This window comes from Melanotaenia boesemani, chromosome 2 (assembly GCF_017639745.1).
Source record: "Melanotaenia boesemani isolate fMelBoe1 chromosome 2, fMelBoe1.pri, whole genome shotgun sequence".
NCBI lineage: Eukaryota > Metazoa > Chordata > Actinopteri > Atheriniformes > Melanotaeniidae > Melanotaenia > Melanotaenia boesemani.
In genome coordinates this window covers 19,327,294-19,354,358 of record NC_055683.1, presented here as the reverse complement: position 1 = coordinate 19,354,358, position 27,065 = coordinate 19,327,294, and the positions used below count along the sequence as shown (strand labels likewise).

At 40.8% G+C, this 27,065-nt stretch overlaps 1 protein-coding gene and 1 long non-coding RNA gene across 2 annotated transcripts in view; one reads left to right on the top strand and one right to left on the bottom strand.

Moving 5' to 3' along the window:
- grin2aa (glutamate receptor, ionotropic, N-methyl D-aspartate 2A, a) overlaps window positions 1–26,513 on the top strand; it is a 171,990-nt gene extending 145,477 nt beyond the window's left edge. Inside the window, exons 12-15 of the mRNA XM_041975865.1 lie at window positions 11,626–11,715; window positions 13,600–13,697; window positions 20,726–20,964; window positions 22,672–26,513. Of these exons, the coding sequence (XP_041831799.1) occupies window positions 11,626–11,715; window positions 13,600–13,697; window positions 20,726–20,964; window positions 22,672–24,630 (2,386 nt within the window). The 3' untranslated portion in view covers window positions 24,631–26,513. The remainder of the gene's footprint in view (window positions 1–11,625; window positions 11,716–13,599; window positions 13,698–20,725; window positions 20,965–22,671) is intronic.
- LOC121633679 lies at window positions 1,923–25,201 on the bottom strand. Its single transcript, XR_006009098.1, has 4 exons — window positions 25,190–25,201; window positions 9,265–9,275; window positions 8,570–8,573; window positions 1,923–1,992 (listed from the first exon to the last, which is right to left on the bottom strand). It is a non-coding gene; the product is annotated as an uncharacterized LOC121633679 (long non-coding RNA).
- Window positions 26,514–27,065: the final 552 nt, after the last annotated feature.

Sequence of the window (27,065 nt, the reverse complement as noted above, 5' to 3'; positions counted from 1 at the left end):
GCTAAGTCTGCTGCTAACTAACTATGGAAAAAAATCCAGATTTTCAAAAAAATTAATCTCCAGAAATGGAAAATTCGATTTATCGATTTTATCGATTAATCGCCCAGCCCTAGTGGTCCGGGTTATCCAAGATAGATAACAGTTTGTTCAGTGTCCTCCTCTCCACCACTGCTTCTAAAGTGTCCTGTCTGCAGCCAATGACAGAGCCAGCCTTCCTAATCAGTTTGTTCAGTCTGTTGGTGTCACTGGCTGCAATGCTGCCCCCCCCAGCAGACCACAGATGAAAACAGGGCGCCGGCCACAACAGACTGGTAAAAGATTTCCAGCATCTTGCTGCATACATTGAACGACTGCAGCTTCCTCAGGAAGTAGAGTCTGCTGCAGGCCTTGTTGTACACAGCTGTGCTGTTGGTCTTCCAACTCAGTCTGTTATCGATAGACACTCCCAGGTATTTATATTCCTCAACCGTGTCCACATCACTACCCAGGATGCAGAGGGGCTGTGGAGCTGATCCCTTCTTCCTGAAGTCTAACACCATCTCTTTGGTCTTGTCCACATTAAGCAGCAGGTGATTCTTACCCGCCCACTCCACAAATCCATCCACCAGCCCCCTGTACTCCTCCCATCCACCACTTATACACCCAACAACTGCAGAGTCGTCAGAAAATTTTTGAAGGTGACATGACTCTGAGTTGTACTGAAAGGCTGTGGTGTATAAAGAGAACAGGAATGGAGAGAGCACAGTGCCCTGCGGGGCTCCTACATCACTCATCACCACATCAGACAGGACACCACCCAGCCGGACAAACTGCGGCCTGTCCGTCAGGTAATCAGCGATCCAGGAGACAGAGGACCCGCCGACACCCATCAGCCGCAGCTTCCCACTCAGTAAAGAAGGCTGGGTGGTGTTGAAGGCACTGGAGAAATCAAAGAATGTGACCCTCACAATGCCTCCACTACCATCCAGGTGCGAGTGAGCTCGCTGCAGCAGATAGATGACAGCATCATCCACCCCCACACGTGGCCGGTAGGCAAACTGCAGAGGGTCGAGAGAAGGTTTCACCAGCGGCCTCAGGTGGGCCAACACCAGCCTCTCCAGCACCTTCATCACATGTGATGTAAGGGCAACTGGACGGTAATCACTGAGGCCAGATGGAGATGACTTCTTAGGAACAGGAACCAGGCAGGAGGTCTTCCAAAGTTGTGGCACCTTCCCCAGGCTGAGGCTCAGATTGAAGAGGTGCTGGAGAACTACAGACAGCTGGCTGGCACAGGTCCTCAGTATCCTGGGGCTGATAGCGTCCGGGCCAGCGGCCTTGTGTCTGTTCACTCTCTCCAGCTGTCTCCTCACCTGCCAGGCTGTTACAGTCAAGGGGAAGGGAAGGGGTTGGGGCGGGGGGAGGTGTTATGGGTTGAAGTCCAGTCTGATCCAGTGGGCTCACTGTACGGGGGGGAGGGGAGAGCAGTGGAGCAGTTGGAAGAGGAGGGGGGAGGTGTTGGATGGCTGGGGTAGGGGCAGAGGAGACAGGGGCAGTCTGAGAGCTAAACCTGTTGAAAAAGGTGTTAAGCTCGTTAGCTCTCTCCCTATTACCATCAGCCAGTCTGCCTCTCCCCCCACATCCTGTGATCTCCTTCATTCCAGACCACACCTCCTTCATGTTGTTCTTCTGGAGTTTGGCCTCCTGCTTCCTCTTGTAAGAGTCCTTACACTCCCTCAACTTGTCCCTCAGTTGGTGCTGCACCCTCCTCAGCTCCTTCCTGTCTCTAGACCTGAAGGCTCTCTTCTTCTTGTTGAGTAGGGTCTTCAGGTCGCTAGTGATCCACGGCTTGTTGTTTGGGAAGCATCTAACAGTCCTGGAGGACATGACAGTGTCCTCACAGAATTTGATGTATTCCGTGATGCTGTCCGTCATACCGTTGATGTCCTCATGAGGCAGGCAGAGTGCATCCCAGTCTGTGCAGTCAAAGCAGTCCTGCAGGGCCTCTTCAGCCTCCTGTGTCCACCTCCTCACTCTCCTTGTGGGCACAGGCTGCCGCCGGACAATAGGCACATACTTTGGTGAAAGCAGAACAAGGTTGTGATCTGACCTGCCAAGGGGGGGAAGGGCGGTTGCACTGTGCTCCCTGTGCGTTTGCATACAGTAGGTCCAGAGTTTTATTGTCCCGAGTGGAGCAGTCCACATACTGAGTGAAGTCAGTCAGTGTTCTATCCATGCTAGCATGATTAAAGTCCCCTGTGATAACCATGAAGGCATTTGGTTGTTGCGTCTGTAACCGGGAGACGATGGAGCTGATGACGTCAGCGGCGGCCTCCTCATCAGCTGATGGGGGAATGTAAACAGTTACCACAATGGCTGATGTAAACTCTCTTGGCAAGTAATACGGCCGTAGCCCGACAGCCAGCAGTTCCACGTTTGGGTTGCAGAGACGTTCCTTGACACGGACGTGTCAGGGATTGCACCAACGTTCATTCACATAAAGAACAATCCCTCCCTTCTTCTTACCGCTGTCTGTATATATTTCCGTATAACATAAATTCAAACATAATTCAGTTCCCATCATGTAATCAAATCAGTTTAGCTTTTCTGTGCAGAGTTTTGTTTCTCAGGGCTGTAACAGATTTTATGTGTAAAGCCTTTCAGCATTATGTGTGAGATCATATATATATATATATATATATATATATATATATATATATATATATATATATATATATATAGACAGAATATATTTTAATTAGGGGTGGGACTTTAACACATTAAACCCAATGAATTCATTAAAAAAAAAAAAAAAAATATTAACGTGTTAAAGAATGTATGCATTTAATCAGAGTTTGAATTCCAAACAGCGTAGAACCTTTGTCAGACCACGAGTTCTTGGTGTACCCATTAAACTCATGCACACATCAGAGCTCAGCTAACAACTTAGCGACTTTGGTGCTAAATTTAGGGAGTTTTCCGAACCATCCAGCAACTGTATTTAAAAATATTGAATAGGGACAACTTTAGCAACCTTTTCTGGTGTTATTAGAGAGTAATGTGAAAGCACATATTGTTTACTTCTTTTCAATGAGCCAGGGATGCTGCCACAGGCCCCTCCCCTAACCAAAACAACACACAGCTGCAGTCAGAGCAGCAGATGTTCAGCTCTGCAAGAGGTGTCAGACTGCAAACGAAACACGCAAAGTTTCCACTGGCTGATCCTGCCCTGGCTTATTGTCATATATTAATGCCTACTAATGAAGAGTTTGGACGAAAACGTGTAAAAAGTTTAAGTACTGTATCATGTATCAATTTGAAAATAACTGGAGCAGTTTAAGTATTTAAAATTACTATTTAAAACTTCAATTTTAGGTCTGTTCATGTTGGCCAGGGACATTTTCTATTTAGTTTTCTACTGTTTTTAGTTGAAATGCAATTAAATTGTCCAGACATAACTAGAGCTTTAGTTTATAATATAAGTGTTTGTGTCTAGTTTTTGATTCAGCCTTCTACTAAAATCTTTGAAATAAAAAAGTGTTGCTTTTTGTCGCAAATATTGCAATTAAAATGCGATTAATCACCTAGTCAAACATTGAGTCCGAGTGGGCTGTAGCTGTGCCTCTAATGTTGAGGTGGCCAACTGGAGCTGTGGCCGTAAGGTTGTTGGTGCCTGTCACGGCAGAAATCTTGTTGGTGGACACCAGCAGTGAGAGATGCCGTCAAGCTGAAGGAGTCCAATCAGGCCTTTTTGGCCTGTAGGACTCCAGAGGCAGCTGATGGGTCTTGGTAGGCTTCAGTGGTTGCTGAGGCAAAATCTCGGATGTGGGAGGAGTTTGGGAAGGCCATGGAGAATAACTTCCAGACGGCTTCCAGAATCCAGGTCCACCATCTGACGGCTCAGGAGGGGGAAGCAGTGCTCCATCAGTACTGTGTACCGTGGGGATGGGGGACTGCTGACCTTGACTTGGGAGGGGATGTTGTGGTTCAGTGAAGGGAATACTTCGAAAATCTCTTCAGTCCCACCAACACATCTTCCCATGAGGAAGCAGAGTTGGAGGTTTCGTTTGTGGGCTCTCCTGTCTGTGGGGTTGAGGTCACTGAGGTGGTTAAAAGCTCCTCGTGGCAGGGCCCCGGGGTGGATGAGATCCACCCGGAGTTCCTTAAGGCTCTGGATGCTGTAGGGCTATCTTGGTTGACACACCTCTGCAGCATAGCATGGACATCGGGGACATTTTCACTAGACTGGCAGACAGGTAGTTGTCCCCCTCTTCAAAAAGGGGGACTGGAAGGTGTACAGCTACAGGGGGATCACACTCCTCAGCCTCCCTGGTAAGATCTATTTAGGGGTGCTGGAGAGGAGGGTCCGTCGGATAGTCGAACTTCAGATTGAGGAGGAGCAGTGCGGTTTTCGTTCCGGTTGTGAAACAGTGGACCAGCTCTACAGTACACCCTCTTCAGGGTCTTGGAGGGGGCATGGGAGTTTGCTCAACCAGTCTACATGTGCTATGTGGACTTGAAGAAGGCTTCAACCATGTCCCCCTGGAACTCCTGTGGAAGGTGCTCCGGGAGTATAGAGTGCTGGACCCCCTTGGTACCCACAAATGATACCAGAACTTGGTCCGCATTGCTGGCAGAAAATCTGATTTGTTTCCAGCCCAGGCTGCCCTTTGTTACCGAATTCTGTTCATAACTTTTATGGACAGAATTTTTAGGTGCAGCCGAGGGGTTGAGGGGATCCAGTTTGGTGGTCTCAGGTTTGGGTCTGCTTTTTTACAGATGATGAAGCTCTGTGGGCTTCATTGGGCCTTGATCTTCAGCTTTCACTGGAGCAATTCGCAGCCAAGTGTGAAGCAGCTGGGACCAAAATCGGCACCTCCAAATCCGAGCTAATGGTCCTCAGCCAGAAAGGGGGTGGAGTGTTTCCTACAGGTCGAGAATGAGGTCCTGCCCCAAGTGGAGGAGTTCAAGTATCATGGGGTCTTGTTCACAAGTGAGGGGAGGATGCAGCGGGATATTGACATGGAGATCAGTGTGGCATCCGCAGTAATGCGGACACTGCATCAGTCTGTCTAGGTGAAGAAGTAGCTGAGCCGATAGAAAAAGCTCTTGCTTTACCGGTCGATCTACATTCCCTACCCTCACCTATGGTCATGGGCTGCATCTAGTGACTGAAAGAAGAAGATCGCAAATACAAACAGCCAAAATGAGTTTTCTCCACAGGTTGGCTGGGCTCTCCTTTAGAGATAAGATGAGACGTTCAGTGATCCCAGACGGCGTCAGATTAGAGTCCCTGCTCCTCCGCATCGAGAATAACCAGATGAGGTGGCTTGGGGATCTGGACTGGATACCTCCTGGATGCCTCCCTGGTGAGGTGTTCTGGGCATGCCCTGGCAACCCGACCATGGATAAGTGGTAGAAAATGGGTGGATGGATGGATGGATGGATAAATCTAATCACCGTAATCTCTACAGAACATTTAAAACCAACCGAAGTCAACCAAAGAGCTTTACAGGATAAAAAAAACAACATCCCAAAGGAGGCTCTGTTCTTCTCAAGCTGCAGATATGCCTCATCTGTGTAGCGCAACCACTTAATTTGTTTTCTATTTTAATAATTTGCTATAAATATAACAACCTCTTTCTTTTCTAAAAAAAAAAAAAAAAAAAAAAGTTTTTGCCTCGATCCCAAAACATACACTGCCCTCATTTCTCTGTAGTGTTTGTTTTGTTAGTTTCACTTTGTTAATAGGATTGTTAAATTACATTAATCTCCTGCACTTAAACTTTGCAAGTGTCCTTCAAATGAATTACTTTAAATAAATGTTGACCAAACCTTGAATCAGTGAACTAAACAAAGATGTTTAGTTGGCTTCAAACTAGGCAATAAAGAATAATCTTTCCTCCTCCATCACTCTGAACAGAAACACAAGCCATTTCCACATGACTTCTGACAGGACATGTTGTCACCATAAATGGGTTCGTGACGGTGTTTCTGAATGCAAAAGACCATGAATGTGCAGGGGCCAGTTCTTCAAAAGATTTAATCTGGATAAAAGTTATCCAGATTTTTCGGAATGGCGGATCACATAATCCGGCTTACTTTTACCCCGGTTGTTCAAAGTAAAATAGGATTGGATCACCCTGATCCAGAATCCTATTTACTTACGATTGAATGACACCTCTTCAGAGCCACAACACATATAAAACAAGTATATGTCTATGGCGTTTATTCGGTTCCAAAAGCAGCGCGCTTAAAAACCGTCCGTGCGCATAAAAACAATGCACGCGCACGGGGATCACTGCGCTCAAGTACGTGATATGAGCGAGTAAATCAGTACCCGCGAGTTAAAACACACTTCGCGAGGAGGCATTTCTGCATTGCGAGGGAATAACACAGTATTTGCAAGCAGAGAATCACCCTCGTGAGAGCTCATCAATCCCCTGTGTTCACATATGTGGACCAACGTCCTCGCGGCATCGACCCGCTCGCTCTCAGTTCTGTCACTGCACGCTCGGCTCAACAGTCCTCCCTCGCTCGATTGCTGGAGTTTTGAGACTCTGGAGGCGCAGACTTTGGCTGATGTGTCTTATCCCCTGATTGGTCAGTTTTCGGTCTCTCTCCCTTGTCTCCGACAAAGCCTTCGATATACTCGGTCACGTGGGTCATGGAGCCTCCAATAGTTCCAAACAAACCCGGCACTGCTAGACTCTACTACGGAACAGACAGCAGCGATCGGATTACTGAGGGTGAAAACTATTTAATTTATTAAAGATCAGACATGATATCCTCATTAGCCTCTATATTTCTTACTGATAACCGTCCTTACAATTCACTTTCATATGGTTAAACGATTAGGTTTATACGGCTTACTTTCATCTATTAAAGCCAGCCGTGCAGTAACATGTAATGTCCCAGCAGTATGGATTTAAAGTCAAAGACAATACAGACAACACCGAAGATCCTCTTCAGACAGGATTCTGTCTCTCAGCTGCATTTCAATAATTTGCACTTAAAAGACCAAATTTGCACCGTCTCTCCTAAGCTGGATAAAAAAAAGAAAAATAATAATAATAAATAAAAAAAAACGTGATCATGCTTAGTTTTTTTTCATTTTTTTTTTAAATTATGCTTCATATAATCTTGTGTTTTTAATGTCTTTGTAAAGCCCTTTTAATCACCATCTTGTTGAATTGTGCTGTACAAATAAAGTTGCTTTGCTTTGAATGTAAAATGAAATGTCTCACTGAGTAACAACTTGATTTAACTAAAAAGTCACCTGACCTACTGGTGGGACTGGCACCACAGGATAAGAAAACAAGTGAAATCTTTCAAACTTTTTTAATGACATAAGACAACAGGGCAAGGCAATAAAGTAAATAAATCAGTTTCAGTGTGCATAATGAAATGATAAAAACAAACCTTGGGGAAGGAAAAATGACAAACTGATAGATGTCAGTGTTCCTTTTAGATGATTCAGAGTGTGTCACATTGGACTATGAGTTTTTATTCAGAGGCAGCTAGTTAGATTTGCCAAGTGGCTATAAAGTGAAGTCTGAGTGATATGCATACAGTACCAGCTATGTTTGGCTGCCTTCTGGAGAGGAGGCTTTTACAGCAATATAGCAATCAAAAACAATAGCTTGAAACTTTTAAACATAGTCTCTAGAAGTGTACTGGTTCTGCCATAATTTTTTTACGATTAATGAGCATTCTATGTGTACTCTTATTCAATATCTTTTTTGACATATTTCTCTGTCTATTAAATTAGCATGTAAACAATAACCGTGCTCCCGTTATGGTGGACAAAGTCCCCGAATGCACTAGCTTGGCCGGGCAATGTGTCAGCATTTAAACTGACCAATCAGAGGATAAGACACATCAGCCAAAGTCTCCGCTTCCAGAGTCTCAAAACTCCAGCAATCGAGCGAGGGAGGACTGTTGAGTCGAGCGTGCAGTGACAGAACTGAGAGCGAGCGGGTCGCTGCCGCGAGGACGTTGGTCCACATATGTGAACACAGGGGATTGATGAGCTCTCACGAGGGTGATTCTCTGCTTGCAAATACTGTGTTATTCCCTAGCAAAGTAGAAATGCCTCCTCTCAAAGTGTGTTTTAACTCGCGGGTACTGATTTACTCGCTCATATCACGTACTCGCGCGCGATGATCCCTGTGCGCGTGCATTGTTTTTATGTGCGCGGGCAGTTTTCAAGCGCACTGCTTTTGGAACCGAATAAACGCCATACATGTCCACCTACATTATGGATAGTGTGAAAATATCTTAAAGAAAAAAGGGCTCCATGTCCACGTTACCAGACTAAAGACTGTTCAGGGTTCCTCACCTGAGGAGGGGAGGCACAGCATCAACCTCCAACTTGTGGGCAACACTGACTTCACCATCACAAATTGTGTCGTGAAATGGCCAGGGTCTGTTCATGATGCTCGTAATCATGAGGGAGAGTGCCTTGTACAAAGAGCTCCAAACCAACCAACCGGATGACATCATATTAGGGGACAGTGCTTATCCACTCCTACCATGGCTGATGACGCCCTTTCTTGCAGCAGCCACACCAGCCCAGTCGTGCTTCAACGCTGCTCATTGCAAAACAAGATGTGCAGTCAAGCGTTTAAATGGAGTTCTGAAGAGATGGTTTGCATGCCTTAACTACTTGCGATTGGAACCACAGGGAGTATGTAACATAATACTTGCATGTATTGTCCTGCATAACATCACGACCAGACGGACTGTCCCTCTGGGACAATGTTGATGACGCACCTGAGCCCCATGTGGAAGTACTGGCCCACCCCCTGGCATTCTGTCAGAATGAGGGATGGACAGAACGTGTAGTGAGGCATGCAATTGTTAGAAATGTCTTTTTTTGACAGATTCTTTTCTGATTATGCAGTTATGAATAACAGGAAAATTGAATCTTTTATTTGTGTTTGCTATTGGATTTGTTTGTGGGTTTATTTAATGGGGACATGATAATGTCATGTTTTTATTTTTGCTTTACTATGCTGAAAGGCTTAAAGCCCCATTGTATAGGAATTACTCCCATCTAGTTGTGCGCTAATATAATGCAAGCAACCAAGTGGTGTACTCTGGAACCTCACCGTTTAAGCGCGTTTTTACAACTACGGAAACCGCGGAGAGTCATAAATGTGAAAATGTCTCTCGCACAAGTTTGAGTGTCCTGTCAGGTGATGAGGTACATAATTCTGTTTTTTTTTTTGTTTTTTTTTTTATGCCGATGAGTTATAAGCATGTTCCCCATGTATTGCAGACTCAGAGATCATCTGATGAAGGGAGAGGAAGAGGGAGAGAAAGAGGGAGAGGGAGAGGAAAACGGTATAACTTCTGTGAAGAGTAACAACTGAAAACTGTTGCAACGGAGTTTTCTACTGTAGGCTAACTAATAAATTAGCCATTTCTGCCATTTTATATAGCAATTAAATGTAAATGATCCGACTTAATTGGGAGGATAAAGTAGTTGCTGGACTACCCTGCCCTGTTTCTAACATAAAACCAAAATATATATCACTGTTAGATTGAATTAACTTACCTATCAAGCAGAAAGCCTGCAATCTTTGCATCAGTTTTGAAGTCCCTCTCCTTTATTAATTGCCTCCATCTGGTAAATGTTCCACCAATGTACACTCTCGTTTTCTCCAGGTTATCATTTATTTCTCCATCTCGTGGGGCAAAGAATATGGATGGTCCTCCATTTCAATGTAAACTGGCAAGTTGATCCACGGTCATCTTTACTTACTATCCTGTTTTTGTTGTTTTTTTTTTTTACTAACAAACTTGGACAGTTCCTTTGACCGACTGATAATTAAGTACTCTGGAGTTCTTAAGCTTAGACAGCAAGAGTCTTTAAGTTAAATGACAGCTTAGTGCACATCAGAAGTAATTTGACACAAAGGAGAGACACATTTCCCTTGTAATTTCTCTCTTTTTAAATTGTATCAAGAAAAAAGATAATCAATGTTCCATAAGCACTACACAGTGGCGGCCATATTTAGTGACCTCCAACTGGTTCAGTCAGTTTTGGTTTGTTTCTACATCAGAGAACCAAACATTGTACACCTGGCTTTTTGAGATATGTTTTTTTCCCCACATCTTCTCTGTCTGTGTAAGTTGGAATTTTTTATTCATCTTTGAATAAATAGCATCAAGTTTATGCCTCTCTGTTGAATAGAATAAGCAACTGAGCCTAAAATAGTTTAAAAACTAGAAGCACTCAGAGACCGCATTGTTTTTTTTTTTTTTTTTTTTTTTTTGTTTTTTTTTTCTGTTTTATGTTTGAGTTAGAAGTATAACTTCTGAATAATCTGCCCATAGTAAAAAAATCCAGGTAGTGATCTGAATACATGACCTACTCCTTGGTGGAGGTAATGTTTTAGATTACATGTGATAAGTTTCCAGATTGATCATGCCTTAACGTTCCCCTTAACGTGCTGTACTTAAAAAAGTTAAACTCCAGGGCAAGGTTTTAGAACATCCTATCTGCAGACATCACACACTGTTACAGGATGTGTTGGCCCAAGAGGAAAGACTCTGCAACAGGGGACACTTGCCCAAAACATCATTAGCATCAGCTGCCTTTCAATCATTTGTGATATCTGGGAAATGAAATGTACGCCCAGAGCTCTACTACATACAACTTTAAAACTTCCTTTTTCATATAACTGTATTTTAAAAGTTACTTCATGATAGTGGAAAAAAAAAGCTTGAAAGTCACAGTAAGTGGCATATTTCCAGTGGCACAGAAGACATTCTGTGCTGTTACATAGCATGCACTAATATAAAAGTGTTTTGCATATGTTGTGGCGGAAGATTTCAGAGCTACATTACATCTGGCTAGTACCTACAAACATGCAAACATAAACCTGTGATCTGAGAGAGGCACCAGTGTGTAGTCTCATCTGCCTAATCGCACACACTCGCTGATGCAAACGCCCCGGTTCCCCACATGTTTGGACACACAGCATGTGTGTGGAAGGAGCCAGTGGTGGGTTAAGCTAATTAAACAGCTAAACTATCGGCTGTGAGCCTCCGTTAGAGGGCTGCATCTGACATTCAGTAAATGCCAGCCAGTCACTGGACTATTAGCAGGGCTGTGATTGTTTGAGTGTGCGTGTTTGTGCATGAGCATGTGCGGGCGCTGAGATAGTGAGAGCGCTGTGGCTACTGAGGGTATCAGTTACATTGGAAATGTCAGTCTGAGGCTGGGATCTTTTTTCTTCTGCTTCCACTTGTTTACGAGTCTCTGTTTGAACTGAGGCAAAGAAGAGAGCAGGACAGTGTAAATGTTTGTGTCTGTCTAAAGTTTGTTTAGGGCGTCCATGTGTCCCCAGGGTCCTATCATCAATGAAACATGCTGTATTGAACCACCGCTGTTCCCTACTGTGTCCTTTGTGTTTGGTTACGCTTAGATAGCATTCCTATTGGAGATGATTTAACACGTCACAACTGATCTGCAAACAGCACACTCTGAAATATAAAATCCTCTTCTTCTTCCTGTCTCCTTCTGTCCATGTTTCACTCACTCTCTTTAAAAAATGTGAAAGGCCTTTCTTTCCTTTCTTTCTGTCTTCACCCCCTCACACTGTTTTCTTCTGATCTTTTCTGTCTTCCTCGCAGCAAACTGGATGCCTTCATCTATGATGCTGCAGTGCTAAACTACATGGCTGGCAGGGATGAGGGATGTAAGCTGGTGACCATAGGAAGCGGGTAACTAAGGCTGCAATTCTTTAAAAGTCTCATTCTTCCTTTCAAACCACCTTTAAAGTAAGGATTTTCCATCTTGTCTCAATCCGCAAATTATTTATTTGTAGGTCTGAGCTTTGTGTCATCACAATCACAACGTCGACATGCTAGATCATTTTTAAAATCTGTCCTCTAATAGTTGGTGTTGTATTGGCTGCAAGCAAAAGTCCCTTTGTAGTAATTAAGGTAATCTATGAATGAAAAACGCATAATCTGAATTGAATTCTAGTTGGTTGCTAATGTTATGAAATCTGTTGTCACAATATCAAAATTAAATGAAAAAAATCATTTCAAAGATAATTAATTTTAAATGACTTCTTTCTTTGCAGTTATTTATTTGCAAATCATTAATTATACTTAGAAACAAAATTGCACAAAAAGTAAGAAAATTTGTGTTAAGTAGATACCTGTAGAGCTTACTTATTTCTCCTTTTTAACAATACCAGTTGATGTGTTGGAAAACCTGATTATTACCTTTACAATCAGGAATAATTCATAAGGATTGTGCTTCTGTGGAATGAGCAATACCTGTTGTTATTCATTCTTGTTTTGAGTTGCTTAGTGGATTGGGTAATTGCACTATCCCATGGTAATGAGGAAACAACAACACATATTGATCATTTTTATACTTTAGCGTGTTGACAATTTAAATACAGCCACAACAGCTTGACACCTCACATTCGGTTACATTTTGCTGTGGGATGGCTTCCCATTCCCCAACCAGGAGTTACTGAAGGTGGTCGCCTTAGTATGTACAGCAAGCCTAAGATGATTTTACATGCATTGAGAGGTCAGAACTCGCCGCAGGCCATTCCGTCCTCTCCACTCCCATATTCTGGAGGTTCTCTGTGATGTTTTCATTCTGGAGAATGTCCCAGGTCCCAGATTCTGGAGATATGGGAGCACCGGTGACTCCAGAATCTCATTCTGACATATCTCTCTATTAACTAGGCAAAATTAAAGTGCTTGTCATACATCTGTGACTGATACACATGTGACAGTACTTAAATCTCTAAACAAAAGTGAACACCAACAGGAAAATATTGCAAGAGATTTTGGTAGATTTCTGGGAGGAAACTACACACACACACACACACACATGGCTGTGTTTCTTATTTCACAGAAGCATGATCCTTACAAGTTATTTGTTGTTGTAAAAAGGGACTAATCAGGATTTTCAGTGTGTATAATACAACAACAAATGATATTATTAAAAGGGGACAAATAATTAACTAAACATAAATTTCCTTCCTGTTTGTAAGGTCTACTATATAAATATATATATATATATATATATATATATATTTATTTATTTATTTTTTTTTTTTTCCATATTTAATTTCTATTGTTTGATCATATTCTCTTAAACCTATTTTTATATTAGTTTAGTTTGATTGGGAGATTTTGAAATTGAGAATAGCTGACTTTTTGACTGCGCAGTCACTAGATGGTTGAATAACCTGAATATTCCATCTGATCATGTGACTAATTGCCTCTACAATCCAACAAGCTGCAGTTATGCCCAATTTTGAGTGTTAACAAGTCACTGAAATGTAAAGCCTGCAGATTTTGCCCCTTTTATCTGACATTTGTATGTAAAGACCTTCTTGTTCATCATGTCCATATTGACATTGCAGTACCATCATAAGAAGTCAATCTACTTAATAGATGAGTGCATTATTTCGCATGATGTGACCTAAATTGTCACTTTATAACATTTATGTGCATCATTATGCATGGGATGTCACACTTAGTGTCACCATCTGGAGAAATAAAGGTTGAAATACTTGTTGAAAAGGTTAAAAAATGTGCTTCTGTGTGCGCACGTATGGACGTGCTTGTATTCAGGTACATCTTTGCTACCACCGGTTATGGCATTGCTCTGCAAAAAGGTTCCTACTGGAAGCGACAGGTGGATCTGGCTATCCTGGCAATCATTGGAGATGGTAAGAACCACACAAAGCATTTTCATATGCAGATTCCAAGTGCATGACACTATCCACAAGGTGAAAGGTTACACCGTTCTTTGCCAGCTTTGTAATACATGCACAAGCGCACCAACACACATCTTTGCTGCTATGTCTGCAGACAGCACAAAGGAAAAGCAGTGAAGTATAAATAGTCCTTTGATGTTATTCTGGACACAAAGGCTGCTCTAAACAGAGGGCAGAGTGTGTAAGTTATTCTAATATATTCCTCTCTGCAGAACCAAATCTGTGTGGATATGTGGGCTTGTGTATGTGTGCGTACACATTACTTTGTCTGAACCAAAACATTCCTTTATTACAGTAGCCTCAGAGGTTTTTACATAAACAGTTTCCTCCTGCACAACAGAGAAAGTAAGACAGCTAGAGCTTTTAGTGACAGATTCATTTACATTTTACAAGAAAAGCATTTTGCTGATGTGAGTGCTCTCAGCCACTTGCATTAAGTACACTGAAGTTGATTAAATGAATATTGGTGTCACAATAATTCTGTCATACTGAATCGTATCATGACTTCAGTGCATGCAGGCCGCAAAATGAAAAAAAATCTGCCTTGCTGTTTTTGTTTTGCTTCATGCTTTTTTTCCCCTTGCTCATTAATGCCATCCAGTCTCTTCTACTGCAATATCAACCAAGGTTTCTTTGGATCTGTTTCATCTCTGCGCTACACTAATAACTTCAGTGTTGCTTTACTTGTGTATAAAAAAATGGAGAAAGATCACAAAGGTAAGCATAAAGGTGAGAAAAGGGGGGCGGTAGTGACATGGAAAAGGGGTGAAATAGAGTTAAGATGACAAAATAGATTGGAGAGATGAAAAGGAAGGGTGAAAAGCGATGACACTATCAAGAAAGTGACAGTGGGTGTGTGTGATGGTCAGAAAGAGGGCAAAAAGTGAACCAACTGTAGCGCGTGAGGAGGCATTGAAAAGAAGTGTGAGGAGGGCAGGTCCTTGATAGAAGACGGTGACTTTAACTTGGCAGATGCTACTTGATCTGAAAGACACAATGTGGGAGGAGAGCATCCAGCATTTCATGGAAGGAGAGGAGACAGAAAATTCTTTCCTTCAGGGTTACAAAACCTTCTTTTGAAAGAAAATATGTTGCTAATCAGACAACTGTCACATACTTTTCTCTTACCTGCTGAGCAATAGCATATAAATATGCAAGATTTGTGTTTATACAGAAAAAAAATGCACTAATCCAACTCATTTCTTTAGACCAGGGGTAGCCAACGTTGGTCCTCGAGGGCACCAATCCGGCAGGTTTTCCAGATTTCCCTGCTCCAGCACACCTGACTCAAATTAAATAGATCCAACAATCTCCACAATGATTCGTTAGTTTAAGTCAGGTGTGTTGGGGCACGGAATTTGGAAAACCTGCCGGATTGGTGCCCTCGAGGACCAACGTTGGCTACCCCTGCTTTAGACCTTTCACTACAGATTTTCACTCCAGCTCTTTGTCACTCGACTGACCTCAACCTTTTATAAGTTCTATATATGATTTTACCCTTGGATAAATAAATAATTTTTCATTTTGTTCATTTTGTTTAACTTTCTGCCTGTTTCCCTTCTTGCAAATCAAACTGATGTATGCAATGTTTTCGGCTAAGAGCTCATTTGAAATCATCCTGTAGGTGTAGTTTTAAAAGCGATATTTCTAACATTACGATAAAGTGCAATTGTGATTTGCAGGTGTTTCCATTGAATGGTGTTTAGCACATTAGCCGTTATTCTCATAAAATCTTGTCCTACGAGACTCAACTTTGAAAAGGATAGAGATCTCTAAATCTTTGTAATACTCTTGCATTTTGCCATTGTTTGCTATCAAGGATGACGATTATATGTTTTTCTTTAACTATTTGTAAAAAGTTTTCCGTCTCCTCCTGCGTCTAATCAGACTGCGCCATCTTTATTTGACATGAACTGGTCACGTGACCCGTTACGTCACACCTGGTGAAGCGTAAATGCGAGAAAAGTGTTTCCATTACACTTTTGCGATATACTTCTATATCGACACATCTGAAAAACCACCTCATGAGAGCGTAAAACCTTTTTTGGAAATATTTGAGTTTTTTCAAAAGATAGGTGTTTCCATTACCGATTTTTTATTGTGATATTTAGCTTTTGCGCATTTCTAGGGCTAATGGAAATGCACATACAGTGTAAATGTGACCACAGAGAAACTGGTTGAATATTTGACAAATTCAAATTTCGGCAGTTTTCAGTGTTAATAAAAAGTTGGACATGCATTTTTCTTTGTTGTCTCAATAAATGAAAATTTCTAAAATAGCAATGGTTTCTCACAGTAATTGTTAGTAATGTTACATCCTAAATATATCACCGGGGCATCACTGATTTTTACATCTCGTTAACGTCAGAATCTGCTGTTTTTTTACTTGGCTTTTACATGAAGAGGAAATACTTTGTTTGGTGCATTTTCCACACCTGTAGGTCTGATATCCATCCTGCCATGAAATATTTATAAGCCTCTAATCTGACTTGTATGCTTTTAATTCTGCCCCTGTGAAGTGCGACTGTCGATTGACTAGGTAGTATGTCAAGGTAAATGGTAAATGGTCTGTATTTATATAGCGCTTTTATTGTGCCTAGAACGATACCCAAAGTGCTTTACATTATACATCACTTTCACCCATTCACTTACACATTCACACAAGGTAAGGTAAATCGGGAGCAATATCTTCATCTGTTGGATTTATTTTTTTTTTTATTTTATTTTTATTTTAAACCAGGAATTTAGAAATTAATACAGATTCTAAGCACCAACAAGTGCACTTTTTTTTTTTTTTTTTTTTTTTGCAAAACATCACTGCCTGACCTGACCACACTAGTGCTGAACTGGTTTGGAAAGTGTTAAGTCTGCTAGTGCCATCCATCAGAAACAGTTAATAATCACAATAGTGGAAGTGGGTACCCAGCAAGCTTTTTGTCACCCAACGTGGCAGCGTAACCGAACTGAACTGCTTTTGTCTTCTCCACTTGTCTTTGTCCATTTGCATCCTTTAGTGGGAAGTGCTGCAGAACAGAATATTTTAACAACAGACGAGGGACTTTAAGCTCTAGTTTCTTCTTAAAACTGGTGCTAGCCATAACGTCCAGTAGCATAGTGAATGGCAGTTACTCTTCTGCGTGGGAACTTGGTATGCCTCTCTTCCGAACCAATCATTCCATACCAAAAAATACGATTACAGATGCATGTATCGTTACAACCCTAATGACCAAATGGTTTTATGTTATTATCATGAAAATGATCCAAAACTAGATGTTTCTTATGTGCGAATTATGTGTTTAACATGCATCCCACATACATCTCCATATGTTTAACATGTACAAAAGCACATGTGGCAACATTTGAAACACATATGTTTTTTTTGTTTTACATGAATGATTTATAGGTTCGTGTTAAGTTGTCAGTAGACAGTAACAAAGAAGGTACATTCCTATGAAAAGTACACCTGTGGTACATGAATTGGACAGAAATTAATTCTAGTTAAAAATTAAATTAATCAATGAAATTCATAAAAATTAATGTCTAAAGAAAGATTGTGAAAGACCTGAAAACACAGATAAGCACTGCCCAAAACACTTTAAAAACATTGTAAGCCTTGTTTTTTAGGCAAAATAGATTGAATTAATATAAAGTAAATGAATGGCAACTCAGCACTTTTGCTTTGTACAGTAGATTCCTCAAATATATTCTTTTTAGTATCTCAAATTTTCCTGCAGTTATATATAGCAAGATGATGTAAACAACATAATAATCACAATATATGGCAGAGACAGAAAAAAAAAAAAATCCAAAAGTCACAATAAGAAACAAAGAGGAAAAGCCATAAAGCTGCCAAACACTGAGGACAAATAAAAACAAGAACAATATGACAGTTACTAAAATATATTTAAAATAGAAAACTCAGTGTGCAAAGTGCATGTTAAGTGCATGTAACATATAGAGACTATTGCCCTCAGAAAATAGATACATACCTAATATAGGCAATAGAACTGACCATTCAAAATGTTATTTATTCCAACAAATTCCATTTGATTCCATTTGCAAAATGGGAAGACAGATAATTAATATTGATAAAACAAATCATGTTTTCTGGATCATCCACAAAGGATGAAGCTATAAAACAAATCAGAATCTCATCTTTTGATAAGATTAACATGTGGGGCCCAGATTTGTGTATGTTTGGTGGGGAAGTTAGAAAGGGAATACCATGTTTCCGCAAAGTGTAAACCATAGACTGTATATAAAAGATGGTCGGAGCCTCTGTGACGTCGCCCGTAGGTTACTGAAGAGGTAAATTGAAGCTCATTGGGTGGTTCCCACTGTTGCCATCTTGGCAGCGTCACGCTTGTTGTAATACCCAAAAAATCTAAAAATGGACAAAGAGGTGGAGTTGAGAGGGGGGCTGTGAAAGTGGGGGTGGATGATTGACACCCATTAAACTTCGAGCTGCCTGTAGCTTAGAGTTGGTAGGAGAAATAGCTCTAATAAAAACATTAAAAAATCTTTACACTAAATGCTTAGACGCTGAGTAGTTAAATAAATTAGGACTTTTTTAAATGTGTGGATACAGTTTTTAGTGGCATTTATTTATGTGTTTCACCTGATTGATACCATTAACTTTGTACCTGTTTAAAACGGAAAAAAAGTTCATCTTAGAGTTGGAGCGACAGTATAGGCAATAGCGGTTCCAGCAGCTTTGAATACATTTGTTTTAAAGTAAAAAATAAATAAATAAAAATAGCAGAGGGACCTGTTGAAACCAAAAGATCCATCCTAATTCTGAGCATATCATGACATGATTAAAAAGATGCCCCTTGGCTACATCCATTAGTGTAGTCAGAAATGTTACACAAGACAAATGTTCTTATATTGTACTTGAGGGTTAATGATGTCTTAGTGAGGGTGAACCCAAAGACATGAAGCTGAGCACCACCATGATATTTGTCTTTCCCCACGAGCAGCTTTACTTATCTGGCCCTGAATGACACAGATTGGATTAGCCACACGCCAAATGTCACAGAGGAAGCCAGGAGAGGGAGGGCAAATGGAGGGAAGGACACACAAAGTGAGGAATGAGAAAAGATAAGGTCTTTGTTGTTTCCTACCTTTCTTTTAATAACACTAAAGAAACCATCTTTTTGTCCTATCTGGCAACAGGGGCTGTAAGGCCAGTGGCTGCTGACACAACCAGCCATTAAAAAGAGAGAAAAGAGGGGAAAAAAACACCCTTAAAAACATACTAAAGCTGTTATATTCACTAAATAGTAGAAGTTATTCTTAAACTAAATTTGACAGAAATACGAAAAAAGCACTAATGGGAAACACATAGACATAATGAGTGTAATTTCAACACAGTTATTATATCTTGAGTGGTTTTTATTTTAGGATTTCTTAGATTTTGCAGGTTATTTAATCTGCAATAAATTATGTTTTAAAGGATTTGCAAGGACTTTCCCTCCCAGATATATTTATGCTTTTAGGCCTATACTATGTAGATATTTAAAGAAATAAATATTATAAGTGTAGATTTTTTTTTCTCAATTTAATTCTAAACAGAGGCTTATTGCTTAATTTACCAGCCTATTGATCCATTCATTTAATGGGATTTCTGTAATTAGCTTCTACAGTACAACAAAGATAGAGGCTGAGCATCTGTAGCTTTATTTTAGATTAAATAAATAAATTGTAGTTTGTTAGTATATATATATATAGATATATATATATATATATATATATATATATATATATATATATATATATATGAAATTATTAGAATTACTGTAAGAATAGAAAAGAATAGAAATACTTCATTAATCCCTTTGGAGAGTCCTCAGGGAAATTTGGGAATAGTCCAGCACATTATTTTACCTATAGGAGGATAGTAGTGAACCATCAACCATGAATGAGTTTGATCAGTGGTCACTTAAGTGTTAGGTGAAATGACAATGAAGAAAATCAGCATCTGAACTCATGGGAACATTTAATAGTGAAGCAATAAAGTTTCCATACACACATTGTGAAGGGAACTAAACAGCTAAATAATCTCAAGAAAAATGCTCATCAGTGAAGCTAATGTGGGGGATAAAGAAGAAAAGGGAACATAAAGGTTAAACTGTGTGGATAAATGGAAAACTGTCACATGGTCTGATGAATCCGGATTCACTGTGATGTAGAGTGATGGGGGTATCTGTGTAAGAAGCAACATATGAAGCGCTTCATCCATTGTCTGGATTGTGGAAGATTGGGGGAGCATCATTGTGATCTGGGGTTACTTCAGTTGTTCAGATTTATCTTCAGTAATTTTTTGTATCCAAAAATTTAATTTCATGAACAAGCAGGTTTTCCCAACTTCCACAGAGTTCCAAATCTTTAGGATGTGATGTAGGAGTCCATCTCTGCCATTAGCAGTACAAGATCTTTGGGAATTAATGCATTAGTATTGCTGTGACATTACATTGGGTTGAAAGTTACTGATTACTAAAATAGTATAACAATCCAGGCCTGTAAATCATTTCTATTTATAGACATAGACATGATCCGTATACGATTTTATGAAACATTGTTACCATCTATCATGATGTATAATGATTATGCACTGTTATTATTATTTATTATTACAACAGTTGTTCTGTTGTTCTGGAACCCCCATACTTGCTGCATAAATAGCTAAAATAATGAAAAGCTGCAAACCCTTTATAGAAAAGTGTTTTAACAATTGTATGTCTTCAGTCAGAGGCTTCTTCAAGTCCACATCATTAATGAAAACTAAAAATATAAAAAATCTTATACAAACTGATAAGAACCAGTACAGGAAGTCACTCCTGCCTACAACTTACCTTACACAATGATTCCGCTCACATTGTTATCTATACTGCAGAAATATAACTTTCCTTTAAGGATTAAAGATATATAAGTAAACTGAACTGAGTTGCTTTGATTCTGTCTGGTCTTTTGTTTTTCAGGTGAAATGGAAGAACTAGAAGCCCAGTGGCTGACGGGAATCTGTCACAATGAAAAGAATGAGGTGATGTCCAGTCAGCTGGATGTGGACAACATGGCTGGGGTCTTCTACATGCTGGCCACAGCCATGGGACTCTCCCTCATTACCTTTGTCTCTGAGCATCTCTTCTACTGGAGGCTTAGATACTGCTTCACCGGCGTCTGCTCCGGCAGGCCAGGGCTTCTTTTCTCCATCAGCAGGGTAAGGAACAATTTGTGTCAATGTGCTAAATATTTGCATACCCAGACGTATTTTGCAAATATTTGTTAGCTCGTTTAATGGTTTAGCAGAACAACAACAACTTAATTCAACATTAGACATATTTAAATTTTTAATCTTAATAAGAGACAACAGGAATATCATAGAATCATCAATTGAGCATGCAGATATGTAGCTGTGTGACTATTTGGGCCTGGGGTGTTCTTCTTACTTGGTTAGAAATGGTCATGATGAAGGCTATTAGGTGCGATGAAGCACTGCAGCTATACCAGAGACTAAAGCTACAGTATTGGGGTTGGACAGGCCTGTTTGCATTGTATTTTACAACATATGAATAAAAGAGTAGCATAGGCATGTTCTCACACTCAAGCAGAGAGAGAGAGCTAATATTAAACTAAGACACTTACTGAAACAAGGAAAAGAAGGGAGAGCTGCACAGAGAAGGATGGGAGGGAGAGATGGGGATAGAGGCACGAGGAGGTATCACGAGGCAGCCCTGAATATCGACAAAAATAGACCCTAATTGCGGCATGTTTTTTAGGTGAAACCACAGCAACCAAGGTTTAATCAATGTATTCTCTCTCATTCTGCTAAAAGGTCAGTGTTCTCTGGTTGTCTGTGAGAACAGAAGACATGGACATGCATCCCTAAAAGCACTGCAGTATCTCTGCACTATTTTTGAAGCAGTGTGGCTTTGTATGCAGAAGTTGTCAGAGGCAGAGGGGGTGAAGCCAAACTTTAGTTAGGATAAAGTGAAGTTCTTGAAAAAATATGTTAATTCAAAGCCATTTTTATAAGCAATATAGATTAAAATACACTTTTAGTGTCCTGAGTTTTTATGATAAGCTTAACAACTTACATGCTGGGCCAAAATGCCCTGAAACTGGGCTTGTTTTTAACTGTGAAAGCTAAAAAATTGTGGCAATCTTTGTCAAATTTTTAGTTCCTTGAACATATGTTTGCAGTAAAAGAAACATAAAACAAATACCAAGTATTTGTTGGATATTACGCTTTTTGGTTAGTGAGTTTTGATAAACTCTTCTTATTGAGCACTAGTTGATTTTTACACAAAACATGTTTTAATACAGTCAAAGAAAATAGATGTACTGTAAAATTAATGGAGCTCCCAAAGGGCTTGTTTCATTGCATTGCATCATATACCATATGTGTCCCTTTTCAAAAACATAGAATCCTTGTTCTTTTGGTTTTGATGAACATATGCTGATACTGAAGACTTTGGCTAGTTAGATTTATCTTGTTTTAATGTCTTTAGAATTGATTTTCAATTTATTCTTCTTATTACGTCACTGTCGTCTTTATTAAATCTGGCTGTTTTGAAGAGTTACATTTTAAATAAAACCATTTTCCATCTGTACAGGGCGCCTTAGTCAGACTTTTTTTGTGAGCAGGTGCATTTCCCAGACAATGAAAGATGGCCCCATTTCATAATGCTTCCAATATACAGTTTTACTATGATTTGTTGAGTCTCTGCCAGTGTAATTCATTTTAATAAAAGCTACAGTGCATGGATATATTTGATTAAAACATATAAGTAATTGTTATTTATTTATTTACTTTTTTCCTGTGTGCATCTTTCTTTTTTTTTTTTTTTTGTTTATCTCTCCTTCATTCTTATTTCTGGTCACTTTTCCCCATCACCGTTTGTGTTCATCCATGTATTTTACACAGGGAATCTGGAGCTGCATCCATGGTGTCCATATTGACATGAAGAAGAAGACAGATCTTGACTTCAGCCCTCAGGACAAAATGCTCAAGCTCATTAAATCTGCCAAACAGATGACCAACATGTCTAATCTGGGTGGCTCCCACATGAACTCACCCAAACGAGAATTCATGCACTCAGCTGGCCCCATGATCATGGACATGATGGCAGAGAAGGGCAACTTCATCTATGCTGACAACCGCAGCTACGCTCCTAAAGATATGATCTATGGGGACACCGGTGACCTGCAGTCCTATCTTGCTAACCGCCATAAAGACCACCTTAACAATTATATCTTTCAGGGCGGCCAGCATCCTCTGACCCTGAATGACGCCAATCCAAACACAGTGGAGGTAGCAGTGAGTGCTGACGCAGTCCAGACCAATGCCAAGCCACCGCGGACGCTGTGGAAGAAGTCAGTGGACACACTCCGTTCTGCGCCACCAGGGCCGATGCCTGACATGCTAATGCCAGACCCACGAATGTCGATGAAGACGCAACGCTACCTCCCTGAAGACACAGCCCACTCCGACATCTCTGACTGCTCAAGCAGGGCAGCCTCCTACAAGGACCCAGAAAACAACAAGCACCTGAAAGCCAAGGACAACTTAAAAAAAAGATCGGTGACGTCAAAATACCCAAGGGATTGCAGTGAGGTGGAGTTGTCCTACTTAAAAACTAAGCAGGTCAGTGGTGGAACCAACCAAACTGGAAGAGGAGGGGGAGGAGAGAAAATCTACACAATTGACTCAGACCGAGAGCTGAGCCTCCATTCAGACCCTATTCACTACCGCGAGAGTCACGGTCTTGCTGCAGAGGATTTGGATTACCCTGAAATTTACTCCGACCACAGTGACAACTACAGGAAGTGTGAGCAGCCCATCATTCATCTGAACTCCTCACCTTTGCATCACACAGACTCAGATCTCTTGCCAGACTCAGCTTACTCTAAACACTACAGCCTGAAAGAGAAAAACCTTTCCCTATCCCCTCATGAATCCATTGATCGCTACAAACAGACACACTGCCGTTCCTGCTTGTCCAAAGTGACTGCTAGCTACCCACCAGGAGGGCCATACACCCCAGCTGCAACTTCCTCAGCCTCTGGCACACGCTCACCTTATAATCGCTGTGAGGCATGCCTCCACACAGCCAACTTGTATGATATTAGTGAAGACCAGCTCCTTGCAGACCCCTTGGTCAGCCCCACCTTGCACCACCAAGAGCAGCAGCAGCCAGATGAAATGTTTGGTCTGTACTGGCCACAAACAGATGGGCCCCATGTCCAAAAGAGAAACCGCTTGAGGTTGAGTCGTCAGCACTCCTTTGACAACATCATGCTTGAAAAGCCCAAGGATGTAGATCTAGGTCGACCAGCACGCAGTGTCAGCCTCAAGGAGAAAGACCGCTTCTTGGACTCTGCATCTGACTCGCACTATGCCAACCTCTTCGGCATGCGTCCCTACTCTGGCAGACTGTTTGGCACTGGATCCAAATCAATGCTATTTAACCACAATCTTGAGGAAAGCAAGAGGAGCAAGTCCCTGTACCCGGCCCATGGCTCGGAAAACCCTTTCCTCAGCCACTCGCTGAGGGATGATACCAGCAGCAGACTGGTTCATGGGCGTAGCTCCTCTGATATTTACAAACAGCTGGCAGTAGGTTCTCCTGCGGCAGCCCTAGGAGCAGCCCCCATCAAAACACGCAATGATGCGAACAATCTCCGCTCTTCTGTTAAATCCACCTCTTCATACTGCTCAAGGGACGGGCGGATAGCTAATGACATGTACAATAAAGAGCATGTGATGCCTTACTCAGCCAATAAGACTAGTGCATACCCAGGCCCACGGGGTGTCCTAAACTCAGCCCAGTTCAGCAATAGACGGGTGTATAAGAAAATTCCCAGTCTGGAGTCAGATGTTTAGTTGATATAAGAAATATTGTGTTCTCTCCTTCTTACTCCTCTCTGGGTTTGTATTATAATTTATCAACTATGTTATCCACTAAGGGATGCCATAGCCACACTACGTTTTTCTTCTTCTCTTTGACATTGTAATTGAAAAGAACTGCCCATTTGGGTGCAAAGGTATTATTGCTTCTCTCTTTACAGACGATATCACCATCTCTGTCCATTCTTTCCCATTTACCAACGAGTTGGCTGCATTGCCAGCACTCTGCCACAAGGTTTACATGGTTAGGAAGATGCTAGGAGACATGTATCCCCAGGTTTTAAAAAAGGGGAGGAAATGGAGCAGTTCCATTACTTGGACTGGAAAGCTTAAAGTATTGTGGAACACCTGCAAAAGGTGTTAGGGAACGACCATTTGATAGGGGCTTAAAATGTTTGAGGAGCCAGTTAAGGAGGGATGAGTAGCAGAGTGGGACTCAAAGACAGACAAAACAGCCACTGTTCTCGTTCCTCTTTTTCTTTTCCACCTCCTCTGTCAGGTGTCGAGCTTACTAGTTGAGGCAAAGAGGCCTGACAGGGAGACCAGATGGGTGGGCCAGACATGGAGGCATCCCAGGAGGGCAGAGGTGTCACAGTGAGCTAGTCCAACGGTCTGCTGCTTGTTACTCTGACAAATATGGCTACTCAGACACCTGCCAGTGGAGGAGGAGAGACAAGGAGGAATGAAGTGAGTGGCTGTATGACAAAATGGATCAACTAGTCATTTGTGGCAGATGGGGGCTACAAGTTTAGTCAGAATGTGGTTTGATGTGTTAAGCCCATACTAAGAGACAAGCACAGAGAAGAAAAGAAGGGAGTAATGTAGATGTTATTAAAGAATAATGCTTACAGATTGATGGAAATGACTAATAAAAAGGGAAAGAAAAGTAAGAAAACCTGAGGCAAATGATGGCCATTTCATTTGTGGCTCTGCACATAGAAAAATAATTGCAAAGTATTGCTTTTTTATTCTACTGAGCTATAAGATTTAAAAGGGATTCTGGCATCTGGATCCCCCTATGTAGGATTTTAGTGTTTGCTTATTTGGTAGCACAATAGCCATTAGTTTTAAAACTTCTATCCCACATTTGCTTTCTTTTCTTTCTTTTTTTTTTTTTTTTTTTTTAAAAAAAAAGCATAAATTACTGAAAAATATCATCAGGAGTAATAGATTTTTTTGCATGTGTTGATTTCTTTCTGTGTCAGAGAAGAGAAAATACAAAGTACACTGTCAGACACATATTTTACATTTTTTCGAAAGGGGCTAAGTCTTGCAAGATGTGGTGGATGGGTATTTGTACAATCGAAACTTTGATCCTTGACCTTTGTGCTTAGTAAACCTGTGACGTGCTATGGCTGCAAAAGAGCATGATGGCGATGGAAGGGAAGAGAGCAAAGCTTATATTAACAAGGGAGAAAAGGATGACAACTGTGTCCATCATCAAATTGTTGGAAGTGGACATTGAAGTGTTGTTTTGTTTTTACATTTCTTTTTGGTCTTATGACCTCCCTGCCAATGAGAAACAGGGTACTTAGCCATGAAAAACACTGACGATTCCTACCTTCTTTCCTCCTTTCCTTCCTTTATCAACATAACACATAACCAGTGTGTTCAATAATGAAAGAAAACATGACTTGTTTTTATTGTTTTCTTTTAGATTTTATTTGGTTTTGTGTAAAGTTTACTTTTGACGGGTTGGTGCAGCAGTATCAGTGATATGTAGTATTTAACCACTACTTTCTAAATGGGGATCATGTTTAAGAGTTTTTAATAATCCATTTGCATGTTGATTTCCAATCAACCAGGGTTTTATGAGGATATGAAGACTCCTTGAGATGGATCCCTTGTTTACCTTTGTAGTGGTGTTTGGGTGGGATGTGGGAAGGGGTGGGTGGGAGAAGCTGGGTGGGACCGAGGAGGCTCCATTGTTATGTACTCATTAATCACGTATCCATCTGTGAAAGGTTTGCGTGCACAGTGGAACTTGGGTAAGCTTGAAATGTTAAACAGAACATTTGGTTCTTAATCCGATTGTTTAAGCATTTGTTTGTTCTATTTGATCTTAGAAAAGGATTGCAGAAAAGACTTTGCACATATTTCCATTTCCACTTGTGCCCATGATACACTTTTTAATTTTTTTTGTAGAATTAAGATGTACACATTGTACAGTTGAGAAAAAAAAATCCTGAAACCATCTTAACTTTATTGATTGGATTCACAAAGCCAAATTACATTAAATGAAATACCTCAGGAGGATTCTGCGCATTTTGGAGGAGCAGTGGCATCAGGACATGATGTTCGTGGGTTTTTTAATAGAAAATAAAAAAAAAAAAGACAAAAAAAAAAAAAAAAGTGGTAGCCACAAAGCAGAATCAAACTTTTCTCCTTCTGATGTTTACCAGTCCAAGGTC